Source organism: Zosterops lateralis (genome assembly GCF_965231275.1).
Source record: "Zosterops lateralis genome assembly, chromosome: 1".
NCBI lineage: Eukaryota > Metazoa > Chordata > Aves > Passeriformes > Zosteropidae > Zosterops > Zosterops lateralis.
In genome coordinates this window covers 1163374-1175070 of record NC_139762.1, presented here as the reverse complement: position 1 = coordinate 1175070, position 11697 = coordinate 1163374, and the positions used below count along the sequence as shown (strand labels likewise).

Sequence of the window (11697 nt, the reverse complement as noted above, 5' to 3'; positions counted from 1 at the left end):
AATGACCCCAATGATTCCCCCCACACTCTGAGTGACCCCAGTGAATCCCCCCAATCTCTGAGTGACCCCAATGATTCCCCCAGTCTCTGAGTGACCCCAGTGAATCCCCTACACTCTGAGTGACCCTGGTGATTTCCTCCATGCTCTGAGTGACCCCAATGATTCCCCAGTCTATGAGTGACCCTGGTGAATCCCCCACGCTCTGACCCCAATGATTTACCCCAGTCTCTGAGTGACCCCAATGAATCTCCCCCACACTCTGGAGCCACTCCCTGGGAATGGGGCTGCCCCATATGGCCATGGAGATGCTGAAGATAGTAGGGAAGAAAGAAGGAGAGGGAAAAGGGCTCAGGGAAGGAGCATCCTGTGGGATCCAGGCTGGGGAGGGCGTGTGGTGCCAAGGGCACAGCTCTGAGCACACGGAGGCACCATGAGGACACACAAATGTCCCTCTGTGGCCACAAAAGTGTCCCTCTGTGGCCACACGAGTGTCCCTCTGTGTGTGTACACACACAGGACACAGGCACACAGCACTCCATGGATGTGGCTGCATCCCAATCCTGCTCAGTCCACTCCTGGGAATAATCCAGGGTGATCCACACCCACCTCCACAGGGACAGTGGAGCCTCCCAGAGCCAGGGACAGGCTCTGCCTCTGCAGGAGTTGCACTGGGATGGACAAATGAGCAGGGACAACCCCATCTCCATTCCAGAGCTGCTCCTGGTGTCCCCTCCCAAGGGATCAGGGTTTTGGATCCCTGGGACAGCCCAAGAGGGGCCTGGACAGGGGGTCTTTAATTGGGGGTCACCCCCAAATCCAGGTGATCCATCCCATTTTTCTCTCCCTTTCCCCACAAACCAAAGGGTTTCCTGCCCTTCCCTGTGCTCAGTGTCACCAACTTCTCCCCCAAGGTGTGCCAGGGCTGTGCCAGAGCAGGCAGGGATGGGACTGGGGAGATGGGATGGGGTGGAACAGGATGGGATGGGATACAACAGGATACAGTGGGACAGGATGAATGGAATGAGATGGGACAGAACTGGATGGGACATGGATGGAATGAGATGTGATGGGACAAGGTGTGGGATGGATGGCAAGAGTGGACACAGCATGGAAGGGGATGGAATGGGATGGGATGGGACAGAATAGGGCGCAGTGGGACAGGATGGGATCAGACAGTGTGGATGGTGTGGGACAGGAGGGCAGGGATGGGACAGGGTGTGGTGGGATAGACAAAAGAGAAGCACAGGAGTGGGAAGGACACGACAGGATGGACTGGGATGGGGTGGGAGAGAAGAGGAATGGATGATGTGAGATGGGAGGGGACGGGATGGGATGGGATGGGATGGGATGGGATGGGATGGGACGGGACGGGATGGGATAGGAAGGGATGGGATAAGATGGGATGGGAGAGGACGGGACAGGATGCTGCGGTCGGGTCCGGCAGGGAGGTCGTGGCTCAGGGGAGGGGTCGTTCCGTTTCCCCGGCGCCGCCGCCTCCGGCCGCCATTTCCGAGCCCGCGGGGATGGGCGGGGGAGACCCGACGGGCGGGGCCGGGGAAAGCTCCCCAGGACCTCCGCAGTGACCCCCTGGTCCCTCTCCTGTCCCATCATGTCACACCGAGCCCTCCGCAGTGTCCCCCATTGCCCCTCCCGTTCACCCCTGTCCTCTGTGCCCCACTCTGTCCCCCTGTGTCCCCCTCTGTCCCGTGTCCCCCTTTGTCCCCTATGTCCCCTGTCCCCGCCTGTCCCCTGTGTCCCCTGTCCCCCACCCTGTCCCCTGTGCCCCCCCCTGTCCCCCTGTCCCTCCCTTTGTCCCCTGTCCCCCCGTCCCGTGTCCCCCTTTGTCCCCTGTGTCCCCCTTTGTCCCCTGTGCCCCATTGTCCCCTGTGTCCCCACCTGTCCCCCCCGTCCCCAGTGTCCCCCTGTCCCCGTTGCTGGGGGTGTCCCCGACGGGGCGGGGCGGTGATGCCGTCAGTCCGCCAGGGGGCGCTGTGCTGCTCGCGCCCATCCCCGGCCCCGCCCCCTCGCTGGGCGCGCGGTCCGGCGGCGGCAGCGCCCCCTGGCGGCGCGGCGGGGCAGCGGCGCGGCCGGAGCGCCGGACCCGGACCCGGACCCGGAGCCGCGCTCGGTGTCGGAGCCGCCGCCGCCTCCGCCGCCTCCTCCGCCGCCTCCTCCTCCTCCCGCCAGGCCCGCACCGCCCCTCAGCCCGCCCCAGCCGCGCCCCCCGCCCCGCCGAGCCGCCCCGCGCCCAGCCCGATGCCCGCCGGCGGGCGGAGGTGAAGCAGCGAGCGGGCGCTGGATCCTCCCGGCCGCGGCCCCCGGGGCCCCGGGCACGGAACAAAGGGCCATGGCCGAGGGGGCCCACGCTCAGGTAAAGGACGCGGGGCCGGGCCCGGCTCGCTCCGCCCGCCCGAGGCTGGAGGGCCGCACGTCGGGGCTCACGGGCCGCGCCGTCGGGGCCGCGCCGGGCCGGGCTGGGCCGGGCTGGGGGTGTGAGGGGGCGGCGGGCGCTGTCACCGTCACCGCCACCGAGCGGGGCTGTGGCCGCTCCCGGGGGGCGACAGGCGGGGACAGGACGGGACGGGCACCCCCGGGGGGGCGGCGGTGCTGTTTGAACCCGCTCAGGCCTCCGCGCTGCCGTCGAGGCCGGGCCTTGCCCCTCACCCCGACCAGGCCCTGCGGCCCCTCAGGACGGACCCGCCGCCCCTCCCGTGTCACCGCCCGGTCCCCATGGCGACCCGCAGCCCCCCGGGTGTCCCCTGCTTGTGCCCATGGTAACGGGGCTGGGCTGGCCTGTGTCACCCACCCCCCCCCCCCTCCAAAGCCTGTGTCACCTCCCCGGGTCCTGCCCGTCCCTTGGGACCGGCACGGGGCCGGTGTAAGCGGCTTAGCGGGGACATGGGGACGTCCCCGCCGCTCCTGGGGAGAGCTGGGCCCTGCAGAGGCCACCCCGCCTCCTCCTGCGGGGGCTGCATGGCCCTGGGGGTGTCCCCATTGATCCGGGGGCCGCTGTGACACCGGGTAAAGGAGGGTCTCTATAACCCTGGAGGGTCTCTATAACCTCGGGAGGGTCTCTATTCCCCCTGGGAGGGTCTCTATCCCCCCCGGGAGGGTCTCTATAACCTCCTCGGGAAGGTCTTTATAACCCTGGGAAGGTCTCTATAACCTCGGGAGGGTCTTTATGCCCCCAGGGTGGGTCTCTATCCCCCCCAGGAGGGTCTCTATCCCCCCCGGGAGGGTCTCTATAACCCCGGGAGGGTCTCTATCCCCCCCGGGAGGGTCTCTATCCCCCCCAGGAGGGTCTCTATCCCCCCGGGAGGGTCTCTATCCCCCCTGGGAGGGTCTCTATCCCCCCCAGGAGGGTCTCTATAACCCCGGGAGGGTCTCTATCCCCCCGGGAGGGTCTCTATAACCCCGGGAGGGTCTCTATCCCCCCTGGGAGGGTCTCTATCCCCCCGGGAGGGTCTCTATCCCCCCTGGGAGGGTCTCTATCCCCCCCAGGTGGGTCTCTATCCCCCCTGGGAGGGTCTCTATTCCCCCTGGGAGGGTCTCTATCCCCCCGGGAGGGTCTCTATAACCTCAGGAGGGTCTCTATCCCCCCAGGAGAGTCTCTATCCCCCCGGGAGGGTCTCTATCCCCCTGGGAGGGTCTCTATCCCCCCTGGGAGGGTCTCTATTCCCCCTGGGAGGGTCTCTATCCCCCCGGGAGGGTCTCTATCCCCCGCAGGAGGGTCTCTATCCCCCCGGGAGGGTCTCTATTCCCCCCGGGAGGGTCTCTATCCCCCCGGGAGGGTCTCTATCCCCCGCAGGAGGGTCTCTATCCCCCGCAGGAGGGTCTCTATCCCCCCGGGAGTGTCTCTATCCCCCCAGGAGAGTCTCTATCCCCCCCAGGAGGGTCTCTATCCCCCCGGGAGGGTCTCTATTCCCCCCTGAGCTGAGCTGACCCCTCTCCCTGCCCTTGTTTGTGTCCGCAGGCGCCGGAGCCGGTGCGGCCGCCGCGCTGCCCCTCGTCCCTGGGCGCCGAGCGCACCTCGGAGCGGGAGACGCAGACGGCAGAGCTGTCCCTGACCGTGGTGGCGGCCGTGCAGGCCGTGGAGAGGAAGGTGGATTCTCACTCCACACGCCTGCTGGACCTGGAGGGTCGGACGGGGATGGCCGAGAAGAAGCTGATCAATTGTGAGAAGACGGCGGCGGAGCTGGGGAATCAGCTGGAGAGCAAGTGTGCAGCTTTAGGGACTCTGATCCAGGAGTATGGGCTGCTGCAGAGGCGCCTGGAGAACATGGAGAACCTCCTGAAGAACAGGAACTTCTGGATCCTGAGGCTGCCCCCTGGCAGGAAGGGGGAGGTCCCCAAGGTAAAGGTGTCCTGAGGGAGTGGGAAATGAGCATTGAAACCCAAAAATGCTCCCTGAGGGCAGGACTGGGGTGGCTGAGCAGGGACAGCCCCAGCACAGGTGAGTGTCACCATTGCTCATCCCCTGCTGGGACTAAAATACTGTGGGAGGACATCCTGGTACTCAGGCCAGAGATTTCAGTTCTGCTCCATTGCTCTGCACAGCCCCGGGGCCATTGACTCTTTTTTTTTTTTTTTTTTTTTTTTTTTTTTTTTGTCACCGTTTGAAAAAGCCCTGCAGATTTTGTGGTTCTTTGGTTTTGACCACCTTGATGCTGCAGAGTCTCCCAGCTTGGGGAAAAGGAGCAAGTGGGAGCTGCTGCTGCAGGGAAAGGGGGAAGCTTTGGGATTCAGGAAGGCAGATGAGCTCCCTGGGCTTAGCCCACCATCAATATTCAGTTCCTACTTGAATTTCACAACCTTCCCACTAATAAAAGAGCGTGTGCAAGTAGGACATAGGAGAGGAAATGTCTCTGGAAAGAGCAGAGAGGGTCAGGAAAAGGTGAATTCAGACCCTGGCACCCCATTAAGTGCAGTTGGGGGGACAGACCTGGAGTGCTGCGTTCCCTCTGAAGAGCTCCACTCCATCACAGCACAGTTTGCACATCCTGAATTTCTCCTTAGGAGTTATTCCTTGGCTAACAAGGTGGGAAGCTGCAGATGATGGGCACACAGGGATAATGGGGAGCCCTGTGGGCCTGGGCAGAGTTTTCCCTGGAGTTCTGGGGTAATTGAATCCGAGAGTTACATCAGCTCATCAATAGAGATGAGTCCAGCACAGCTCTTGGGTTTTCTCTGCCTTAAGGTTCTCCCAAGCCTGATCACCCTGCAGAGGAGGAGCTTGGGGGTTCCTTGGGGGAAATCCCAGCCTGGATTCATCCCTAGTAACCATTGGTTTGGTTGAGTCCTTTATTCCTAAAGAAACACCTGCCCAGGAATTGTTTTAAATGTAAAAACCAGCTTGTTGATGGCCTGGAAGGAGCTGAAGCCTGGCAGTGAACCCGCTGTTGGAATTGCAGGTGCCGGTGACCTTCGATGACGTGTCCGTGTATTTCAATGACAAGGAATGGGAGAAGCTGGAGGAGTGGCAGAAGGAGCTCTACAAGAATGTGATGAAGGGGAACTACGAGTCTCTGATCTCCCTGGGTAAATACGGGGTGTCCTCGTCCTGCTGAGGCACAGGAGGCTCCTTCTGGCTCTTCCACAGAGATCCCTTTGGATGAGACCCAAATGTCCCTTTTTAAAGGATTTAAAAACACCGGATGATGTTTTTTAGTCTGGGTTCATTCCAGCTCATGCTGTGGTGCTGTTCTGGCTGGGTGAGGGATGCCCTGTGGGCAGGTGGGTTGGAGACCTCCCAAACCCTCTTCCAGCCACATTTCTGCCATCAAAAACCAGCTCTTTCCCCATGGCTGTTGCAAGAGCTTCCCTGCATCTTCTGGGTCTGCAGTGGGTACCAGCCCATGCATCCCTATAGAGGATTTTGCACCTGTGGATGTTCCTGAGTGTCCTCACACGTCCCCTGCACTCTGGGAAGAGGTGGAAGCCAATGTCAGATTCCCAGTTCAGTAATCCCTCTCTCTCCCACCTCTCTGTCTCTCCACAGACTATGCAATTTCCAAACCTGGTGTTTTGTCTCAGATCGAGCAAGGGGAGGAATCGCAGGGCAGGAATGAGCAGGACCTGGAGGAGGAGAGTGAGATCATTACTGATGCCACAGCAGGTGAGACATGAGGACAGCCCTGGGTTGTGCTCCCAGGAGCTGCTCATCCCAAGGCTGAAGCAGGTGTTGCTGGGAGCTGTGGCTGATGTGGTTTTTATCAGGAGAAGCCTTGCTTAGGAATGGGATAAATTTGGCTGATGGGAGGTTTGATGTCCAGGTATAGCTCAACATAGAAACCAGGACAAGCACAGCCTGGAGAGTTGGGCACTGAGAGCCCTTCCCAGCAAGGGAGGCATCTGCAACCAGACCAGGTCCTCAGGGAGCCAGTGTGCCTGGCAAGGAAGGAGAATCAGGTCCCAATGGGAGAGCCCATCCACCCAGAAAATCCTCTCCACCCTCTCTTTGCGTGGATGGTGCCTGGGTTTATCCTTGGAGCATCCTCCCTGGCAGGGAAGCCTGGTCCCATGCTGTGTGCAGGGAAATGGGATGCTGAGGGGCAGGACTGGGCTGGGAATGGGGCACCCTCAGTCCCACAGCAACTCCTGCTCTGTGATAAGGGGGCTGATAAAGAGATAAGGAGATAAGGAGGTGGCCTGGAAGAGATGGTGTCATCTCCACTCGTCATCCCTGATTCCAGGCTGTGGATCTGGGGTCACACCAACACCCTGCTTGTGCTTTCCATCACAAGGATCTTGAGATTAAATTGAGGCCAATGGGAAGAGGAGAATCCTGGCCCCACGTGGAGCTGCAGCTGGGGGATGTGGGGTGGCCAAGGCGTGCTGAGCTGTGGCACCAGAGCTGGGTGGAGCCAGTTCCCTGTGCCTGCAGAGAGTCCTGGGCTGGAGCTGGGAGTGTGGCAGGGATGGGTGAAGGGAAAGCAGAAAAGGCCAAGCAGAGGAAACCCTCAGCAGGATCAGCATCTGGAGCTGGCAGGGATTGCCGGGTCCATCATCCTGGCTCCTGGGACTGATGGCAGGGAATCTCTCATTGCTGCAGCTGGAATAAGAGTCGTGATCAAAACAGAGGAGCTCCTTCCTGAGGACAGCCCTGAGAACCCCGAGCTGCACGGGATGTCGGGGCAATCTGAGGGCAGCTTCCAGAGCCCTGATGAGGAGGCAGCGTGTGAGAGCCCCTACAGCTCTGTGTCCCCACAGAGGGACCTCCCAGGGACCAGCCTGGGGGACTCCTCTGAGTATGGAGCCGACTTCAACGAGATCCAGAGGGTCATCGTGCACCACGGGAGCTGCACAGGTGAGATGGCTCAGGGAATGGCTCTGCACAAGTGGTTGTGTCAGGAATAGGAGGTCTGGAGGGCTGTGGTGGGTTAGGAAAAGGGTTGGATGGACAGGAGGAGTTAAATCCTCCAAGAACCAGCACCAGAAGGAAATTTTCTGGCTGCAGCAGCTTCCAAGAGTGGCTCTGGTCAGTGTTTGAGCTTGGACGAGGAGGCAGCACGTCCATGGTGGACACAGAACGTGGTCTCTGAGGGTTCCTGTCCTGCTCAGGAGCAGAGCAAGCACTGGCTCAGTCCTGTGAGTCTGGGAAAAGCCCTGGTTACCCACAGAGACCAAGGGAAGATGTGTGAGAACCCTGGTGAGCCCTGCTCCCAAAATCCCGCTGTGTCAGAGGGCAGGACGTTGGTGTGAGGTGTGGAGGAGTGGATGGTTACACACCAGACACTGCTGGAGGAATGAATGGGGGAGCTCCTGCAGGTTGCAAAGTGTGGGAGTTGCTCAGGGCAGCTCCACAGGATAGAGAAGAATGTGTTTGGAACTCTGATTTGTGAGCTGCCAGGAGGGAAAGGGAAAGATGAGGTGATTTGTGGCGAGGTGGGATGATGGCACTGAGTGTTTCATGTGTAGAATTCTGCCAGTGCAGTGGCAGAAACCAGTGAAGTCCTACAGATGTGCTGTAAGGGTGGGGATGGGAGAGCAGGGAGATGAGAGCTTGGGAGTGGTGGGTTCCCTCCTCCTCATGGCTCTGCGGTGCAGTAACACAAACCAACACACAGAGCTCTTGAGGACCTGAACTCTGTCTTGTGGGTCCTGTGGTCTGCTCAGGGCTTTGTGAGGGAAACCAGCCAAGCCACCGGTGGGGCTGGAGCTGATCCTTGTCCAAGAGCTGCTGCCTCTGCCAGGACACAGGGCTCTGCTGATGTGGCTGTGCTGGGTTGGGGGACTGAGCCCCCAGGTCCATAGAGCAGCCAGGGAGAAGGACCTGGGTTTTTCTCTCCCTTAAAGGGAAGAGGGCCATGGCTTTGACACATCCACTCCCATCAGTTTCCTTTGCTTGGGAAAGTGTAGCTGCTCTTCCTGGGAGAGTATTTAAGCCTGGCTCACAGTCCAGTGTGGGGTGATATGAGGGACTTTCCTTGGGCCGTGCTGGCCCTGGGGTGGCTCCTGTCACCAAACAAAATCCCGGGCTCACTTCCAGCCTTGGTGACATAAAGGAGAGCCTGCCCTGCTGCCATCCCTCCCACTGTAGATCCATCCCACTGCTGGGTGCTCTGGGAAGGAGCAGGGTGGCTCTCTGGCCACGCCACATCACAGTGAGGCTGAGGGAAGGGGACAGGGACAGTCCCAGGCGGGCTGTGCTGTCCCCAGATCAGATCTGGCAGCCCAGTGACGTTTCTGCCAAGCGGTGCCGTGCCAGGACTGTTGTTGTAGCCCAGTGAAACAGCAGCAGATGGAGCTGCTCTGAAATCACTCGGCCACCCGAGCCCTGATGAACCCACGGTGCTTTCATCCCCCACATCCTGCAGTAGCACCGAGTTGCCAAATTTTTTGGCAGGTGGTCAGAGGAGCCTGAGCTGGGGTGGTCTGTCTGAAGTCCATGTTTGGGGGGTGTATAGTCCATCCCAGCACTCTGGGCTCCAGCTGCAGCCAGCTCACATCCAGGTGGTCAAACAGCTGCAGGAGCCCATGCAGGTGTTCCTGTAGCACCCAGCCACATAAGAGACCACCCCATCCCACCCAGTGACCCTAACTCTGTTCGATTTCCCCCCTCAGAGGACGGGATCGTGATCAAGACGGAGGAGGAAGAGGAGGAGGAGGATGACCCCGACACGCTGGAGCCGTGCGCCATGTTCTCGGGCCGGAGCGAGCCACCAGCATTCCCCAGCCACGAGGCCGGGCTGGGCTGTGAGGCCCAGTGCAGCTCCAAGGCTCAGCCCCGCAGCCTGGCCCGTGTCAGGAAGGCGTCAGCCTGCGAGAGGGACTCCGGGGACATGAAGCAGTCGGGCGGCCAGCAGCGGAACAGGACGCGGGAGAGACCGTACATCTGCCCCGAGTGCGGGAAGAGCTTCATGCTCAAGATCAACTTCATGATCCACCAGCGCAACCACCTCAAGGAAGGGCCCTACGAGTGCCACGAGTGCGACCTCAGCTTCCGCAACAAGCAGCAGTTCCTGCTGCACCAGCGCAGCCACACGCGGCGCGGCGTGGGGGTCCCGCGGCGCCCCGAGCACGGCCTCAAGCCCCCGTCGCGGCCGCCGCCGCCGGGGAAACCCTACAAATGCTCCGAGTGTGAAAGCAGCTTCAGCCACAAGTCGAGCCTCAGCAAGCACCAGATCACCCACGTGGGCGAGCGGCCCTTCACCTGCGGCGAGTGCCGGAGGAGCTTCCGCCTGCAGATCAGCCTGCTCATGCACCAGAGGATCCACGCGGGCAAGAACGAGATGGCCTTCCTGTGCCCGCAGTGCGGCAAGAACTTCACCAGGCCCTCCCACCTGCTGCGGCACCAGAGGACTCACACCGGAGAACGGCCCTACCAGTGCAGCCAGTGCGAGAAGACCTTCAGCGAGAAGTCCAAGCTGACCAACCATTACCGCATCCACACGCGGGAGCGCCCGCACGCCTGCGCCGTCTGCGGGAAGGGTTTCATCCGCAAGCATCACCTCCTGGAGCACCAGCGTATCCACACGGGTGAGAGGCCCTACCACTGCAGCGAGTGCGGCAAGAACTTCACGCAGAAGCATCACCTCCTGGAGCACCAGCGGGCACACACCGGAGAGAGGCCCTACCCCTGCACCGAGTGCACCAAGTGCTTCCGCTACAAGCAGTCGCTCAAGTACCACCTGAGGACGCACATGGGAGAGTGAGGAGCTGCGCAGGCTTCCTCTCCCTCCATCCCTTCCTTTCCTCCTCGTCCTCTTTGTCCTCCACTGATCTCTCTCCCCCAACCTTTCCCTCCATCCATCTCCCCATCCCCAACCCCGGCTCAGGGCATGGACATCAAAAGGAAGCTTTGTGTGGTAGAGCCGCTGGTCTGGTGGAGACTCGGCCGATTGGGAATAAATTAAAATGAATTAAAAGCAAGCGACGCGCGGCAAAATTAAAAAAAAGATTATATATATATAAAAAATTAACAGAAGCAGCTGATTTAGGGGGAAATCCTCACGGACAAGCAAACAAAGCACCAACAAAAAGAAACCTGTACACAGGGTGTTTTGCCGGAGTAGGACTCGTAACTGCTTTTTAAATCTACTACTGTTTGTTTGTTTTTTTTTTTTTAAATAAATGTGGAGGAACTTTTTATTTGATAAGCAACCTTAGGATGGGCAAGATTTTATTTTTGGTTTTGTTTTTTGTTTGTTTGTTTTTTTGTTTTGTTTTTTTGTTTTGGTTTTTTTTTTTTTTGTTAACTGCTCTGTAGGCTGATTCTGGCACAGTCACTTTTTGTCCAGGAGCTCTGTGGAGGCGCTGCCTCATCCGGGCTGGATGTGACAGGAGGAGCTCCAGCCAGGGGGGAGGTGAGTAATTAAAAGATGCAGCTGATGAGGAAGTTCTTCGTGTGTCTAGATTGGAAGCTCTGATAGGTGCCTGCCCGGCTCGCGGGGCTGTGATGCACTCCTGAATTATACAATAGAATAAAATTCTAGTTGCAGTAAAAGACCCTTTTTCTGGTAGGACCCCTCTGCAAGGCTCCTCCAAACACTCATTCCTAGTGCTCCACTCCTGCCACCACCGTGGGCATTGGGGTGCTGTGGGTCTGGCCATGGGGTGCTGTGGGGTCACCAGGGGCTGAAAGCAGGACCTGGTTGTGTTTTGCTGCTCTGCTGTCCTTGAGCTGCTCCTCAGTGGCAGAAGTGGTGGGATTCCTGCCCAGGGGAGGAACAACTCCAGGCTGGCTCCAAGAAAACACCTCCCTGCTCCTGGGCTCCTGCTCTTGGGGTGGGTGGGACATGATCCATCTCCCTGCTGTTGGTTTGAGCTCCTGTTTGGACCAGGGATCCCAGCTTGTCCTGGCTGCAGCTCTTGAGGTTGGGCTGTGGCTGGGTGGCATCCATCCCAAGGGCTGGGATGGGGCTGGGGTGGTGACACCAGCTCCTCAGAGCAAACCAAGCTCCTTCCCAGTGCTGTCAGATCTCATGTTGGACAGTTGCAATGATAGGAGAGGTTGTCGGGACCTGTTGATGCCTTTGCAGAACCAAAGTTCTCATCCAGGACTTTGCTGGTGTATGAACCCCCTCCTAAGTTGTATTTATGGCCTCTTCTCTGCTAGGAAGTGCCAGAGGGCAGCACAGCCATGTGGAGCTGCTGAGAGCCACCAGCTGGTCACTGCTGTGGATGGCAGAATTTTGGAGCTCCTGCCAAGATTCCTGCCTTCCCACTGCTGGTGGTGCCTGCAAGTCCCTGGAGAAG

At 59.7% G+C, this 11697-nt stretch overlaps 1 protein-coding gene across 1 annotated transcript; it reads left to right on the top strand.

Moving 5' to 3' along the window:
* Positions 1-2347: 2347 nt before the first annotated feature.
* Positions 2348-10947, top strand: LOC310915707 (zinc finger protein 777-like; the record flags this gene model as incomplete). The annotated part of the gene is made up of 6 exons (XM_083872793.1): positions 2348-2371; positions 3974-4354; positions 5412-5538; positions 5999-6115; positions 7052-7306; positions 9064-10947. 6 exons carry the CDS (start codon positions 2348-2350, stop codon positions 10152-10154), a joined length of 1995 nt encoding a protein of 664 aa, XP_083728919.1. The 3' UTR covers positions 10155-10947.
* Positions 10948-11697: the final 750 nt, after the last annotated feature.